This window comes from Fundulus heteroclitus, chromosome 15, assembly GCF_011125445.2.
Source record: "Fundulus heteroclitus isolate FHET01 chromosome 15, MU-UCD_Fhet_4.1, whole genome shotgun sequence".
Taxonomy (NCBI): domain Eukaryota; kingdom Metazoa; phylum Chordata; class Actinopteri; order Cyprinodontiformes; family Fundulidae; genus Fundulus; species Fundulus heteroclitus.
In genome coordinates this window covers 7,530,658-7,547,909 of record NC_046375.1, presented here as the reverse complement: position 1 = coordinate 7,547,909, position 17,252 = coordinate 7,530,658, and the positions used below count along the sequence as shown (strand labels likewise).

At 41.0% G+C, this 17,252-nt stretch overlaps 2 protein-coding genes across 2 annotated transcripts in view; one reads left to right on the top strand and one right to left on the bottom strand.

The window, feature by feature from the left end:
- Positions 1-1,589: 1,589 nt before the first annotated feature.
- On the top strand, positions 1,590-8,403 carry tcte1 (t-complex-associated-testis-expressed 1). The gene is made up of 5 exons (XM_021319735.2): positions 1,590-1,613; positions 3,188-3,317; positions 3,742-4,316; positions 5,911-6,360; positions 8,023-8,403. The coding sequence occupies exons 2-5, from the start codon at positions 3,203-3,205 to the stop codon at positions 8,173-8,175; spliced, it is 1,293 nt and encodes a 430-aa protein (XP_021175410.2). The 5' UTR covers positions 1,590-1,613; positions 3,188-3,202; the 3' UTR covers positions 8,176-8,403.
- Positions 8,404-14,310: 5,907 nt separating this feature from the next.
- The window catches only part of tmem151ba (transmembrane protein 151Ba), a 5,377-nt gene continuing 2,435 nt past the window's right edge, over positions 14,311-17,252 (bottom strand). The window contains exon 2 of the mRNA XM_036147593.1: positions 14,311-17,252. Within this exon, the coding sequence (XP_036003486.1) occupies positions 15,828-17,252 (1,425 nt within the window). The 3' untranslated portion in view covers positions 14,311-15,827.

Here is a 17,252-nt window from a genome sequence, read left to right as displayed (position 1 = left end):
TGAAAATGTTGATGACGCAAAGAGTCATCAATTATAACTACACAGAGTTGGTTGCACTGGATCCTAAAGAAAGACATTAAATTAAGGGTGATGAAATAAAAATGCGTCCCACCTTTTCCCCCCGATTTTAATTTCTGTTGGTCTACAAGAAAAAATGGCTGTAAAATATTACAAAACTAGTTTATAGTGTGAAAAATTGTGAAACGGTTTCATTGGTGCGAATACTTTTGCAAGGCACCTTATTATATATATATATATATATATATATATATATATATATATATATATATATATACGTATATGTGTATATGTGTGTATATGTATATGTATATATATATATATATATATATATATATATATATATATATATATATATATATACATGTGTATAATGTGTATATAACTGGGAAGTGCACAAGACATCATCTGCCTACTCCGATTTCTTTTGTATTTTTATTCTTATTTTTTTTCTCATTTTCTTTTTGATCCATTGTATATAGGAAGATACACTGTATATAACTGATGCACCCTTTCCTACTTTTGGCACCTTCTCCTGACTATTGACTGACTATTGAGCTGATGTGACAAGTGAATTTCTCCAATGTGAGATCAATAAAGACTATCTTATCTTATCTTAATAACAGAAATCTTGGTTTTATCCAGCTGCTGTATAATCTTTGACAACGCATGGGTGAATATTCAGATAACACAATGTCAGACAAAGGTTGTATACCTTCCAGTTTGAGTTTTTTCATTTATTAAATGTGTCACGTAGAAAATATACAAATCTATACAAACACAACAGTCATGCTTCTTGTGTGGAGATACTTCTCTGTCCCCCACTACCGCCTCCTGCAGAGTATCTGGGCTACTCCTCGATGTTGTTTATCAGACAGATGGATTCACTCCATCCAATGTTTTCTCATCCAAGAGACCTGTGATCCGTATTCTAGGTCCATCTGGTTGTTTTTGCAGAATCTGAATGTGGTTGTCAGCATGTCCACATTGCCTGATAAAAAGCATAAATAAATAAATAATTGAAAAATAGCTCAAAAGCAGTTACTGTCATAAGGATTTTGTGTTTTTCAATATATGTGGAATATAAGTCTCTCTATAATAATACTAGTTAATATAATTTTAGTTGTGTGATCTTTTGTTTTTCAGTAAGTAGGCCACCGTAGTAAAAACAAGGTCTTCAAGTCATCACTCTTTGATTGATATTTTTTAGTTTGATTTATGTCCCTTTAATTCCTTCAAAACACTTAATTAAAACTCGTTTTATATAGATTATCCAAGTGGATATCATGGCCGTGGTTGAGGTGGGGTTTTTATGTTGATTTTGCCCTGATTGGGGTGTTGCATTTATGTAAAGCTCGTAAATTTTTCTATTATACTAACTTAGAAATATGCCACGACCTCAAAATTCTGATTTTCCTAAACAGTTTGTACAGTGTGTTATATAAAAAGCTAAAGAGAGCTTCGGGATAACAACATGTCAACCTTTCAAGGTAACTGACTCGTTCGACGGGTGGTAGCTACAATTTCCGCGAAACCGTAAACTAAGCGGAAAGTGTTTCGTTTCCGTGGAAACAGGGCGATCCCGAAACCAACAGGTTTGCTACGAAGGCTTTATATAAATCCTCCAGTGCAAATTATTAATGCACAGTCAGTTGTTTGCTCAGGGTTTAAGCAGGAAAAAACGTTAGTCTGATAGTAACAAACTCTGTAACGTTTGGTTGTTTCGTTTTTAAAAACGTTTTCAGTTAATAGATGTTAGCTGGCAGCAGTTTAGCTAACGTTAGCTTGCTCCTCTGGTGTGCAATCTAAATGGACAGCTCCAGTTAGCAACTTTTAAACTACATTTGTGTGTGCTAAATATTTTGATTAGCTCTTTTAAGTTATTACTGAGTTTTAAAAATAATACAATATTTAATCCAACATTTAGTTTTTATTTAAAAGTTTTCACATTAATTGACATTTAATCTTATTGTTTATTTGTCTCTGGGAGAGAAAGGGGTTGCTTTTAAATAGCAAAGAAATGCATTGTTTTAGTCAGGATAGCCTACGCTCTAAAAGTTAGCTTTACCCTGTTTGGCTGAAATAAGTGAGGAAAGATTGCCCTGCTTCTCACATTCAGTGGTGAGATGTTTGAAGGGTTTCTTGCCTGTACAGCATGTATCGGGTCCTCACAGGAGAACTTCAGTGAGATCATAATCTTTGATTTTTGGGTCAGGACTTTCCATTCCTTAGCTTCTGGTTCACCTGTCCTTGGTGGATTGGTGCAATCCTCCACCTTCTGATACACCAAGCGTCCCCAAACCATGACACATCCAGCTCTGTGCTTCAGAGTTGGTATGAGGTTCTCTCCCGGCAATTCCCGGCTGTTTAAGACAGACATTCTTGTGTCTAAATGTATTTAATCAGGAAACACACACTAATTTTTTTAATACAACCCACACATGAGTCTTTTTGCACATTAAAAAACATCTATGGTCAATAAACTGTAAGCAAAATTAAAACGGGAAAAAAATCATTGCATCTTTTCAAAGATGGTTATTCAAGCAGCAATGGTCTTTGTCTACATCCTTTCTTGTAAACTTTAATCTTTTATTCATGAGAGAAGGATTCCTTCTGGCAACTGCTTGAACTCGTGCTGTCTCTTTCTTATTGTACAGGCACTAACTTCATGTAACAGTAGCATGGTCTTGCTGTTGGTCCCACCATGACCTTTTAGAGACTTTGGAGACTTCTTTTAGCATCCTGCAGTCGGCTTTCAGGGTGAACTTGCTCGTCGGAAACACTTGGGCATGTTGGAAGTCTTCTACTTTGTAGACTAGTTTCCGGAGAGCAGAATGGCAGATTTGAAATGATTTTGAAACCTTACCAGATTCATAGGCTGCTAGTCTTCTTTCTGAAAGCCCAATAAAGCTCTTTTGATCTTGCCTTGCTGTTTGCATGCACTTCAACAGTCTTGAGCACACCGGACCAAATGTCTGGGGTTCAAACAGGGCAAGCCTCCTACAAAATGTTGAGTAATGATGCTCTGCTCATGGGAACTGGATGCGATACACCTGGTTTAGTAATTCCAGCTGTTTTCTGTGTTGTACTATTTTTTTCCTCACCAGAAATCTGTGTTTTTTTTTATTTTTTTATTTTATTCACATTATTGTGTATGTGTATTTTCCAGAAGCCTTTCAATCCAATGGAAAACAAAAGAAACATGAGAAGAATCATTGCTGAAGATCAAAACTGGTCCCTGGCTTTGGTTCCCAATTTATCCGTCATTTGTCTGCAGTGCATTGCGGACACCTTTGAAGGTATTTTGTTATGCAGTTTAGCAAATCTCTGCAAAAACGGATCTAAAAATAAGTAAAATGTTCTTAAAGTTAGTGTATTTGTCCTTGATTTGAGCAGGTAAATAAGATTATCTGCCAGTGGAACGAGTATTTTTACCCCTAAAATAGGATAATTAGACATCCTGCACTTGAAATAAGATGATGGAGATGAATTGTTACTATTTTATTTGCAAAAATCTTATTCCATTGGCAAATCATCTTATTTACCTGTTCAAATCAAGGACAAATACACTGATTTTAAGAACATTTTACTTATTTCTAGTTCCGTTTTTGCAGTGGAGTTTCAGAACGAACCGAACAACCCAGCCTACGCTGCGGTGAAATGTCTCTTTCTTCTTTTAACTAGTTAAACCTAATTGCGCAAAAAATTTTTTGCTCGTTACAGAAAAGCAAGTATTTGAAAAGCTTGCACCCGACCAGCAAGATTTAATTCAGGAGAGGCTGTCTCCCTCCCTGCCCCTGCATGTGACTGCCAACCTGGTCCCCGATGGGCTTTACTGGAGGCGGTGCTGCGAGCAGAGGTGGAACGTCTGTGACATCTCTCATTATGGCCACAGCTGGAAGCGAATGTTCCTCGAGAGGCACTTGGAGAACGCGATCGAACTTTTCATCCCGGATGTAACAAAGCCAAAGACGGTTCTGGATTTGCTCCCTCTTTGTAAAAACGACGTCAGGAGGTTGAACATCTCGCAGCTGCTGCTGCCTGTAAAGAAGCCCCAGAAGGGGAAGAGGGCGGAGCCGTTTGAATCAGCCTTCGTCATTTTTAATGAGGAAGACAAGGCCTCTATGGAACACTTTGACTTTGGCCCCGTCTTGGAGAAGCTGATAAACCTGGAAGAGCTCCATTTGGTTTATACTATCAAACAATGTGGCATGAACTTTGAATGGTCAATGTTCGAAATTACTGACAGAGACTGTAGATCCCTCGCCATGGCTGTCAAGTCCTGTAAAACTCTGAAGGTAAACATATGTTTCTCTCCTCGGTTCTTCACAGGAGGTTGCGACTTTTTTTGATTCACAGTTCTGTTAAAAAAAAAAAATTTCCACTTACATCTTTTTTTTCAGTTTTAAAAATAGATGCCTGTTTAACAAGGGCTGCCTGACTTGCTCCAAAGTTTGCCTCACTAAGTTTAAATTTAGAGCTTTATAAGATTTTTGCCTCAGCCATGGCGGGAGCGACGAGAATACTTTAGGCAAGGCAAGGCAAGTTTATCAGTCTATCAGATTTCAGTAACAAGGCACACTGCAAAAAGGGAACTAAAAATAAGTCAAATTTTCTTGACATAAGTGTATTTGTCCTTGATTTGAGCAGGTAAATAAGAGGATTTGCCAATGGAATGAGTAGTTGACCCCTAAAATAAGATCATTAGATATTCTGCCCTCTAAATAAGATGATGGAGATTAGTTGTTCCTATTTTAAGTGTAAAAATCTCATTCCATCGGCAAATCATCTTATTTACCTGCTCGAATCAAGGACAAATAAACTAATTTTAAGAAAATGTGACTATTTTTTTTTTTTTTTTGCAGTGCAATTCAAAGTGCTGTGCATGAACAGAGCATAAAATAATCTGACTTTGGTGGCCGTGTTAAGGTCTGGAGCTACTTTGGGGCATCAGGAATTTTAAAACTCTCCATAACTGATGGAACAATGAATTCATGATCTGCCATGAAGCAGTCAAAAGAAAACAAAAGGACACCTCTGGATTGGTGTAGTCACAACCACAAGAAAGAAACAAGAAATTGCCACGCTGTTTAATAAGGCCATTCATTTCATATTCAGGGCCAGGTTGGTTTGATCAACTTTTTTCCCCCTTAGTTTAAACCGCCATTTAGCTACATTTTGTTTACACCCAAGTTATTCTCTATCTGATAATAAGATTAGTGTGATGATGTGAAACATTAAATGTAAAGAAGAATTATGTGACTTGGGAGCCATCTTTTGACCACACCTAACATCAAATCTTTATGGTATTTACACAGACTTTATATATATATATATATATATATATATATATTATATATATATATATATATATAATATATTATTTATAATGTAAAATATTATTATATAATATATATATAATATATTATAAATATTATATGTGTAAATATTATATGTATATGTAGATATATATATATATATATATATATATAATATATCGATATATCATATACATATACATATATATGTATATATTATATATGTATATAGTATATGTGTATACTATCTATATGTTAATATCTCTATCTTCTTCTCTTATATATATATATATATATGATATATATATATATATATATAGGTATATATGGCCATATGATACACTTTTCAGGAACAGGAAGTTTACTTTAGACTTCTGATTTACTATATCTGCTTTCCACATCTGTAGCCACTTCTCTGTAAAAAGTATTCAAAGCTGTTGATCAGTATTGATTAGATTTTCTATTATCTGTGGGCCTAATTTATTCATCTCCTAAGATGCCACCATGTGATCAGACAATTTAAAGCTGCATATTGTCGTTTCGTCTAAATAATCCAAGCGTTGTGCTTCTTCAGCTTCTGAGGCTTCGTCAAAGCCAGGTGGAGGACGAAAAGTGTCAGGTGCTGGTGAGGTACCTTCTGGACCACCCGTCGCTGAGGCACCTCGACTTATCCCACAACGTGATCGGCGACGGCGGGGCCAAAGCTGTTGGCGAGCTACTCGCCAGAAGCAAACTGGAGACGCTCGACCTGTGCAACAACAAAATCAGCGACCCAGGAGCCAAGGCCATAGCTCGCGCTTTGTCCAACAATGTGACCCTTTCGTCCCTCAACCTGCGTCTGAATCAGGTGGGGGACGGAGGGGGCCAGGCCATTGCCGAGGCCTTAGAGAACAACACGACGCTGAGTCACCTGCACCTGGGAGGCAACGACGTGAGCTGGATGACCGCTGTCGCGCTGTCGAAAGTGCTGCTGAAGAACAAAACACTGAAGAGCCTCAATCTGTCCTGCAACAATCTTGGAGAGGTAAGTTCGAACATGTCGTTAATTATAATTATTAACTATTCACGGCTACTTTATTTTCGCTCCTTGGTCAACGAAAGCAAAGTTTTAACCCAAGGGATTCAGAAAGTTGTATTACTGTTAGGGTACATTTAGCTGGACAGTTTGGGAAATATACCAAAAGTATGTTCTGGCAAAAAAAATTAAAAATTCACGTATGTTGGTATTTATCCGTATCGATTTAATCGATTAATTCGAATTTACAATTTTTTAAGATTTCATTTTTGGAAAACCTGGGTTTTATTTTGCCAATGCACTCATTGGGCTTCCATGAAGAGAACAGCACTGACGAATATATGTTTAGGAAAATATATTGTCAAAAAAATTTAAAAAAGGAAACTCTTTTTTTTAACCATAAGACAAGACGTTTAATTTATTCATTTACTTTTTTAAGTTAGTTTGAAGTTACACAAGTGAAGCCTGTTCTTAGCTCATTGTGTAATCCCACAGCTTGTATTTAGTTGCACTTTGAATTCAGTTCAAGCTCCCAGACGAAATGCTTGACAATAAAAGCTGCATGTATTTAAAATAATTTCTTTCATTTCTTTTTGTGAAATGAAAAGGAGGGGGGAATCAATCAATCAATTAATCAATCAGTTAATCGGATTTGGCAAAATAAATCCGGAGATTTTAATTTTAAGCCATATCGCCCAGCCGTACGAGGTAATACTTCAATTATTATCTGATAGTCAGTAAATCCACGTATTTTATCAAACTCAATCATCCTACATGTTTGTCCTGTCTGCCTGCGCTCATTATAAGTCACTAGTGGCACAAAAATGACCAATAAATACATTTTGAAAAATTAACCACTTTTCTAGCAAAAACATTTCCCATTGAGTTCTCAAAAGCTTTTTTGTAGCACATTTTGAAATTCTTTATACCAGAGTTTACCAGCTATTTTTATGGTGTTCAGGCTTTAAATGTGGAAACATGGATGGATGGAAATTAATTTTTTGTATACTTTTTCTTTAATCGTACTTATTCAGTTTCGATAAGTACTGTATAAATAACAGTAAAATACTTTTTTTTCTTTAGTAGAAACCCTGAAAATTGGGTGCCAGACAGTAAAAGTAGAACAAAGTGAAACATTTAAGTCTATCATATCTTAGATTAATGCCACCAAAGTGAGAAAAAAAAAACAGTTTTCTTCCCCTTTACTTGCTCGCAATGGCACAGCCTGCATAGACATGTTTGTAGCAAGTAACCAGAATGGCTGTCAAGCACAAGGATTTTAAATTATTCATAGACGCGTGTGGAAAACATGCAGTAATGGAGAGCAGAGTTAAGTCTCTCCCCGTGGGAGACATATCTGACTTTTTATCTTTCTCTTGCGCTCTCCTGTCCGAGGCTTCGCAGGATACTATATCTCTGTCTGAAATGCATGGCAGAGGATCGCCCAAACAGCGGAAATCTAATACCGCCGCTATCTCTGACCTTGGTTCAGTCGTTGTGGAAATAGGAATGGCTGTTTCAGAGTTAAAAACAAACAACATGAGAAAGTTGACAGCAGCGATATCTAGTTGTAGAGAATGGTGGATTTTACAAGGTTGTCAAATGTTTCTTTTTTAGATGCGTAAGGACTTACATTCTGAGTGTGTGTGTGTGTCTTTTGTGTTCGTGCAGATCGGAGGTAAAGCTTTGGCAGAGGCGATGTCTCAGAACAGCACTCTAACAGAATGTGATATCCGCCAGACAGACGTTGACGAGCAGAGTGCTGCCTCCATTAACGCGGCCGTGTGGGCCAATCAGAGGGCAGAGTGGGACGAGCAAGTTTAGCAGAGGAGAGGATGAAACAGCATCAAGCCCTTAATGTGAACCTTCAGAAAACTTTCATTTGAACCTGAGGATTTACCGTCCTTTCCGAGGATTTGGTCTTTCAAAAGTTTTAAAGTTTCTGCGTGTTTGTAACAAATGTTTTAGGAATATAAATTAAAACGGGACATGCTTTGATTGCAATGCGTTCAGGTTATTAAACACGAAAAGCATTCTGCAGGATTTCTAACTTGGCTAGTAAATTATGTCTGGGACATAACTGTCAAGCCAAATGTATCCACAGTGGTTCTTGTTGTCATTAAGCACCACAACATCAGAACTAGCGACACACTCATGCAAACTCTTGCGACTGTACATAGTACCTCATTATTTTCTCTAAAAACAACTCAAAACCTATTTGTGAGCTATAGCATTGCAGAAGATGCTACATTCATAAAAAACAATTCTATTTATATAGCGCCACTTCGCAACACAGGTCATCTCAAGGCAAATTTAGTCAGATTATCCAGATTGGTCAAATAGTTTCCTATCTAAGGAAACCCAGCAGATTGTAGCAAGTCATGACAAGCAGCATTCACTCCTCATGAAAGAGCATAGAGCCACAGTCGACAGTCGTCTGCATTGTTGATGGCTTTGCAGCAATCCCTTATACTGAGCATGCATGAAGTGACAGTGGAGAGGAAAACTCCTTTTTAACAGCAGGAAAACCTCCAGCAGAACCAGACTCAGTGTGAACGGTCATCTGCCTCGACCGACTGGGGGTTAGAGAAGACAGAGCAGAGACACAAAAAAGCACAGAAGCACACATTGATCCAGTAATCTGTTCTACATTAGATGGTAGTAGCGGATGATCTGCCCTCCTGGATGATGTCACAGCTAACAGAACGCCAGACCGGGTGTACAGCATTATGAGCATGCATCATCTTGTGCAGAATATGTTTGACTCTCTTAGAAATCAGGGATTATGAGACCAAAAAACCCCAAAAGTGCCTAGCAAAAAAAATAGTTTTTCCTCTTACAAATTTTCCAAATTTTGCCACATTACACATGTAAACTTCAAAGTACAGTATTTTAATGGGACGGCAAGTAGCGCCTGATTGTGAAGTGAAAGAAGAATTATGGTTTTCAATATATTTTATGAATAAAAGGCCTTAAAAGTGTGCCGTGTGTTTGTATTTTGCCCCGTTTCTGATAGCCATGCATAACAACAGTCTAGCTGTATGTCATTTAATATCAGTATGGGTGCAGGCCTTCTGTGAAGGCCTAGAAGCTTTGAACACTAGTAAACAAGCAACATAATGAAAACAGAGGAACGTACCAGAAGAGTTGTGGAAATGTTTAAAGCAGGGTTCTTTAAATCTCACAGAAAGTCAACCCCTACATCCAAAAAATGAAAAGACCACATCAAAACTGCAAACCTACAAAGACATTACCGTCCACCTTAACTGAGTCGTCTGAAAACCGACGATGCATACCATCCCTAGGGTGAGACACGGTGGTGGCGGCATCATGATGTGGGCTTCTGGTCGAAAAATAGAGCAAACCAAGAAGACAACCTGCTTTCACGTCACCCACTCCTGTTTACAATCCAGATAAAAAAAAAAAAAAAAAAACAGTGCAGAGGTTTTAGTGAGCATTTTCATTTATTGACCTCTGTATCCAGTTTTAAACAGATATTTGGTATTCAGTCCTCGTGTAACATCAAGGCAGCTTCGTGGTGACATTAGAATACACAAAAAAAAATGTTTTCAACTCACATCATCAACTGGTAAGGAAGCAATTCAGTTTTATTTGTGTCGATAAACAAATAAATTACATTTAAAAAAAAAGCCTATTTCTTTTAACCTTGCAACAACAACAACAACAACAAAAATCAAAGGTCAAAAAAATAGACTGTTAACGTCTTTTAGACAGAGAGACTGTGCCGTATGTGTTCAAGTGTGAATGCACCGTCTTTTGGCGCCATTGCGAACATGGCAGCTTGCGTAGCTAAATGAGTGCAAGTGTCCTTAAAGGGAACGAAAACCGCTCAGAGGAGGAATTAAGATTAGCACAAAGTTGGTGTTAGCTGATTTTCCGTCCACTCCCATGGCTTCAATGAATCTGTAAGTGAGAGACGCTTACAGGACAATATCTACACGAACAGTCAACTATGTCTTATTTACAGTACAAAAGCCTCCCTGCCCTACATACCCACATTTATACAGATAGAAAAAAAGATGAGCCCCAGAGCGTTCTCGATTGAAACCGCACATACAATCTACGTTTCAAACTAATCTACTTGCCAGACATGATAAAGGGTTTAGTGCTTCGCGTGACAAAATCCTTTTTCTCGTAACAGAGGAAAGCTATTGGCCTTTCAGACTGATTCATAACACCAAGCAGATTTTGCGTGTGTCACATTTAATGTAAACATTTGCACCCGTAAACAAGATCTCCTCCAGGGATTTTCATCGTTACAAAAAAGAATACAATGGAATATCACAGCGGGACCCATTGTAGAAGGTTTACTGAGCGATAACAAATGAGAGGAGGGAAGGATTTCGGGAAAAGAAACATAAGCTGTAACGTTTGGAGAAAAGGTTTTCTCAACACTGCAAAAATGGATCTAAAAATAAGTAAAATGTTCTTAAAGTTAGTGTATTTTTCCTTGATTTGAGCAGGTAAATAAGATTATCTGCCAAGGAAATTAATATTTAGTCCCCTAAAATATATAATCAGACATACTGCACTTGAAATAAGATGATAGAAATGAGTTGTTCCTATTTTAAGTGCACAAATCTTATTCCATTGGCAAATCATCTTATTTACCTGCTCTAATCAAGGACAAATACACTTTTACTCATTTTTAGGTCTGTTTTTGCAGTGTGGCGCTCTCTGAATCATGCCAGTCACGGTAAGTTTATTGGATTTGGCCCGATTCGTGCTGAGGTATAACCCAACCCTTCACCACTCGCACGTTTCTGATAAAACATAAAAAAACAAAGGCGAGACTGATCTACTTGAGCTGCTCTTCTTTTCCATTAGTTTAGCTGAGGGTGCTACCTTGCAACAGTTAAATAGACCCTGAAGTTGTTGGACATTTAGGTCCATTCCCATTCATTGTTCCTACAAAACGAAACAAAAAAGTGACCTATTTTTGGCCTTAAAATACTTATTTACATGTCAGTTTTTATTTGATCAAGAAACTGATATATGAAGATGTGATTTTAGCAGTGGGAAAGCTCTCACTGTGACCATAATGGGTTAACACGGGCTGATGCTGCGTGCCGTTTGTCTCAGAGTTTGAATCTGGGAATCTTGTCACGCCCGACTCGAGTCGGGGATTTCCAAATCGCCGCAGTGCTAGTGACTGGCTTTTGTACGAGCTACTAAAAATTTATTCATTTTCCTTTCATATGCTACATAACAAAAGGCGCACGTTCACAAATAGAGATCAGGCGAGCCACTGGGTTACAAAGGATACAAAATGTGAAAAGGGGGGGGGGGGGCAAAAAAAAAGGTGGTTTTCACTATCCGTAACAGCCATGTTGGTTGTTGAAACTGGAGGCTGGGTGGAGATGTATGATTTGTGAAGTCTGACTTCAGGGGTCGTTGTTGTTGATCCCTAACGTCACAATGAAAAGAGAAAGAAGCATCAGCATGAATGCCGGTGCAAGTCCACTCATCTCATGCTATCCTCAGGTTGAGGAGGGACTTGCATTTGGTGCTATCGGTAGATTTGAGGGTTGAAAGAATCTATAATCCAACCTCGGTTCATATTTTTAAAGTCTTTTAGGCATTGATAGCAAACTGACTTCCATTATCAAGACACGCCTTTGTGTGCAAACTATACATATCCTTTTGTTTTTCCATTTTTCCATATTTTTTCATAGCAACTCACAGATGCTGAGGAGCTACAACACCCTCTACGTAAACTTAATGCCATCCATTGGAAAAAATGTTGAAAAGACTTAAAAGAAATACGTCTGTAACTGCAGAAGAATTGTCTCACACTGCACCACTGAACTCTAGCCTTTAATTAGTGTAAATCTAAAAAAAAAAATGTATATGAAGTATCCATTCTGTTTTTTTTAATTTAGTTTTTTTTACTAGATGCTAGGTGCGACAGCTACCGGTACTCCTGCTGATGCTGATCTCTGCATAGTGGGACAGGACTTGGTCTCCTGCAATGAGGTTGGGATCACGCGGTATGGGATTATCCTCAGAAGAAATAATGGCATTGATAATTTGCAAAGCAAACTGTGATCTAGAGCTATTAGGTTAGCGGTCTCTCTGATGCTCCCTGTGGTTCAGCTCAACCGCACAGGTTTTCCAAGGGGTTTAGGTTCCCCCGGAGGGAGGCCAGACTAAGCCTTTGAGATAGAGTCAACCATTGGGGGAGTCGGTTGAGGTGGTTTGGACATCTGATGTGGATGCCCCGCCTGGCTGCCTCTATTTAGGGCTTTTTTACCAGGTGGAAACCTCGGGGAAGACCCAGAACCTGATGGAAGGACTTTATATTGTAGGCTTTCACTGTGACAACTCAGCCTGACCAAAGCCAGGTGTAGGCTAAAGGTCTTGTAATGTTTAGACACCAGACGGCACATCTGAACGTTTGTGATGGTAGGACAGAAACCTCAGGTGTTATCCAGCTGGCGTCTGATGGACTCTATGCAGACTTGGTGATGCTTCACTTTTGCTGAAGTTCTCCCCTTCAGCACGATGTTATGGTATAGTAATCAAATATTGCCAATAAGTGGTGTGGATGTTGTGAACCTGAAGCGTTTTCTACATAATTTACATTTCAGAAACAAATCTTCATGGTGGCGCTGCAGCTGCTTGTTTTCAGGTGATCCTGTCATTTTTTATTCAATGTGGCTCTAACGGTGTAAAGTCCAGACCTGTTTTTTAGAGCTAGATGACAAACTCTCTGGGTGCCTCTCTGATACGGATCAGCAGCGCAGAGCTTGCACAACAATATCTGCGTTGCGTTACCACGAAAGTCGTTTTTTTGATCTATTTACGGCCTCGTGGAAAAAAAAAAACATCAGAAAGAATGTCTGACCTGATTTATAGGAAGAGGCCATGTTCAACAAAGATGACATCAGAAAAATCAATGTCTCCGTGACATAGCACAGCCCGCTGTTCTGCAGCTTTATTGGGAAGAGGCTGAGATGAGACGGCCCAGATTGTGAAAGCGGATGTTTCTCGGAAATGGTCGACGTTAGGCACTTAAACAAAGAGGTAGCCTGAGACTTGCTGTCAAACGTGAAAAAAACAAAACAAAAAAGAAGACATGGTTTAAAAATTATGGTTCTGTTTAGAGAGCTTGTGTCGATCAGCCACTCTGTACTAAATTATTCATCATCATCATCATCATCATGCTGTTCTATATTTGGCAAGGAAGGGAGTATAATGTCACTGCTTACACGCCGACCTCTGCTTACTGGATGCTTTACCAGACGTTTAAAAAAGCATTTTCGTCTTTGCTGACTTTGAATGAAAACAGCCACGATCAGAATGTTCTACATGCTTATGTTTTTTCTTTTCTATGGGGTCCCTGACTAATTGACCCTATCAGAGATCGGTTTTATGACAACGAAACTCCTCAATCCTGTTTGTGTTTGCATTTTCCCTCATGAGTCACACGACTCACGCAAACTGCATGTCTCTATTATTATCTAAGCCTGTTTGTCCCTTCGATCGTGCATCGGTAAACTTCTATTTGAACTCCCAGCTTGTCAAGAGTCAGGATTGCAGAAGGGTTACCGGCACACTTATTCACTCATGTGGTATTTGAGGGTGTGACTTCAGGACTGTGACACTCTGGCTGTGTAAAGACATACTCTGGCTGCTCTGTGCCACATTCGTGAGAATCATTATTCTTATCTGAAATGACAGTATCTTTACTGCGACAGACTGGCGATCTGTCCAGGGTGAACCCCGCGTCTCGCCCATCGACAACTGGAGATAGGCACCAGCACCCCTCGTAACCCCACAAGGGATAGATGTGTTAGAAAATGGATGGATGGATGGACAGTATCTTTAAAGGTCTGGCCAAGTCACGCTTGTTATAACCTGCTGGATATTTGTGGTTCCTTTGGTAAAGACATAAAGCCTAATGCAAAAGTATTCATACCTCTTTAACACTTCAGATTTTTTTTTTTACATTATGAACTGCAAAATTCAGGGTTTTTCTTTTATTGGGGTTTCATGATATATACCGAGACAAATTAGAGCATAATTGTGAACTGGAAGGAAAATGAAAAATGGTTTTCAAACTTTTCAACAAATTAAAATCTGAAAAGTGCATGAACCCCCCCCCCCTTCCCCCCTCTGAGTGAATGCTGTGATCACAGCTAAGTCTTTCGAGGCTATCGCTCAACCAGCTTTAAGAATCTAGAGTCAGACATTTTTGGGCATTCTTCTTGGCACACAACTTGAGGCTTAGTCACATTAAATGGAGACTATCAGCGAACACCAATTCACAAGTCTTGCCACAGATTCCCAACTGGATTTAGGTCTGGGCTTTGACTAGGTCATTCTAATACAAGGCTATGCTTTTATTTAAACCATTCCATAGTAGCTCTGGCTGTATATTTGTTGTCCTGGCCTGCAGGAAGTTAAACCTCTACTCTAGCCTCAGGTCTTCTGTGGCCTTTGACAGGTTTTCTTCCAGGGTTGATTTGCATTTAGCTCCATCTATCCTTCCACCACATTTGATCAGTTTCCCTGTCCCTGCTGAAGAAAAGCACTAAACTAAAGGCTCAAGTAGGCCAGAAAGTTCAATTTTGGTCTATTTTTAACTAGTGATATTCTTCTTCCAGCTGTTTGCTGAAACCCCTTCATGGTTCAAAATGAAATGGGGACTTCCTCTGGCTTTCTTCTTGCTATTTTGTAGTGAATTGGGGTTTTGCTAGGTTTGGCTTCAGGTCATACTCTTCATTTTCAGGAGATCAACAGTTCTCTGCGAACTACTTATAGTTTAGGGTATATTCTTATAACTTAACCCTGGTTTAAAATTCTCTGCGATTTTATGTTCAAGCTGTCGGCCGTGTTCTTTGGTATCAGTGATGCTGCGTGTTCACCAATGCGCTCAAACAGTTTCCTTGATGCGTTTCTTTGAATGTTTCATCTGGAATTTGTTTACAAGGTATCACGGTAACGCCCGTGCACCACGAAATTCAGATTTATGTGTATCTGTAAAACATTTAAAATCCTCCTATCAACGTCCGCTGCATGTTGGCCCAGTTATTAGAAGAAGGTGCTGGCTTCCTATCCGGGCTGGGGCCTTTCTGCAGGGAATTTGCATGTTTTCCCTGCGCATGCTTGGGTTTTCTCCAGGTACGCCGGCTTCCCCTGACAGTATAAAAACATGCCATTTGGGTTATTGGTCTCTCTAGGTTGTCATTGGGTGTGAGTGTGTATTTACATGATTCTGTCCCTGTGATGGACTGTAAAAAAGGATGAATAGTTGCATCATTTTCCTTCCACTTTTACAATCCTGCACTAATTTATGTTGTGTTGGAGGTCTATCAGTTTTAATGTGACCAAAATGAGAGAAATGTCCAAATAAAAAGTCTTGCGACGCCTTGTAAAACGTGCATCCGCCCAAAAACCAGGGTCAGAGAAGCTTCTTGGCCTCGGTGGCGTCGCTTTGCCCCCGCTGTGGGTCAGAGGGACGTCTCCACGCAGGAGCCGTTCCTGTGCAGAGAGCGGTGGTCGTGGTTGAGGCACCCTTCGTTGCGATGCACGATGAGCACGGGGAAGCACAGAGCGTCCTGATAGCCCGGAGGGTTCTCCTCGCCGGCCTGCTGGCCCGACAGACAGCGGGTGCTCTCGGTGGGACAGGACTGCTCGTTCAGGCTCCCGCCGCTCCTCCACAGGCAGCTCCGCCTGGACCCGTAAAGCCGGCCCAGAGAGAAGCGGCTGGCGCTGAAGGGGATGCGCGGGCTCGCCGTGTTGCAAATGCTCAGGGCGCTGCGGGAGAAGATGGAGGAGCTGCTGATGGCGCGGTGGCAGCGCTCGCAGTTCTGCCTGTAGCTGCCGAAGCGCCCGCAGGCGGAGTAGCCGTTGCAGCTCCCCGAGAGCTGGGCTAGATCCATCAGGACGGCCTCCGAGTAGCTGGGCACCAGCTGCTGGTTGGAGCGGATGTGCCACTCCAGCTCTGTGCTGTCGATCGTGTTGACCCGCGGGATGTGTCGGCAATACGGGCGCTCCTCGGACGGCGTGGCGGGCGCGTAGTCGAAGCCGAACAGCTTCTCCACGTGGTAGTGCACGCAGGCAGTGCGGTACTCCGTCAGAACGCGCAGAGGCCAGGAGAGGGTGAAGGCGGCCGCCGCCCAGAAAGCAGAGTTGGAAGCGTACCAGGGAGGACGACTGGGGTCGGAGAAGGCCACCATGTGCTCCTTAAAGTCCATATTCTTCAAGTGCATCCCCTCACGGGCCTCCATGTAATCATCCAGGCCCTCGTTTTCCGTGAAGAAGCGAGCCCGCTGGGTCAGGTAGGTGTTCTCCGACTCCACGTTGGCAAAGCTAAAGCACTTGGTGAACCTCAGCCGGCTGATCGGGAACCCCTCCAGGCCGAGCAGTTGCTTCGAGATGTCCTTGACGCCGCAGTTCCCGTAGTCGAACTCTGTCTCGGCCACATGCGTGTTGACCCTCTCGTGGTAAACCTGCGTGGTGGTGTACGCGTCGCCGTTGCGGTAGCGCGTCACCTGCCGCGTCCGCCTGACGTAGTGGTAGCTGATGGCCTTCCACCAGATGCAGGGCGTGGCCTGCTGCATCCGCTGTACGCGCTCGGCCACGCCGTCCACGTCCACCTTGTGCTGCAGGTCGTTCCTGGCGTGGCAGTGCCAGCACTCCACCAGGTAGACCACGTAGAGCATGACCAGGAAGGCCAGGGGGATGTAGATGTAGCCGTTGGCGCACGGGCTGTCGTGGTACATCATGGACTTCCCCTTGTAGGCGCTGTCGAAGGAGAGGCGCGTGACCTTTGTCACCTGGCACCAGGCTATCACGCCCACGCAGCCGTACATCAGCAGGGAGAGCAGCAGGCATTTCCAGTGGGACTCCTGGCACAGGGACTTGGTCAGAGA

Bases quoted from the DNA above. Each gene is read 5' to 3' on its own strand.
- tcte1 (XM_021319735.2), top strand. From the start codon at position 3,203: ATGGAAAACAAAAGAAACATGAGAAGAATCATTGCTGAAGATCAAAAC. The intron at 3,318-3,741 runs GTATTTTGTTAT...TGCTCGTTACAG, and splicing joins CATTGCGGACACCTTTGAAG to AAAAGCAAGTATTTGAAAAG. The intron at 4,317-5,910 runs GTAAACATATGT...GTGCTTCTTCAG, and splicing joins AGTCCTGTAAAACTCTGAAG to CTTCTGAGGCTTCGTCAAAG.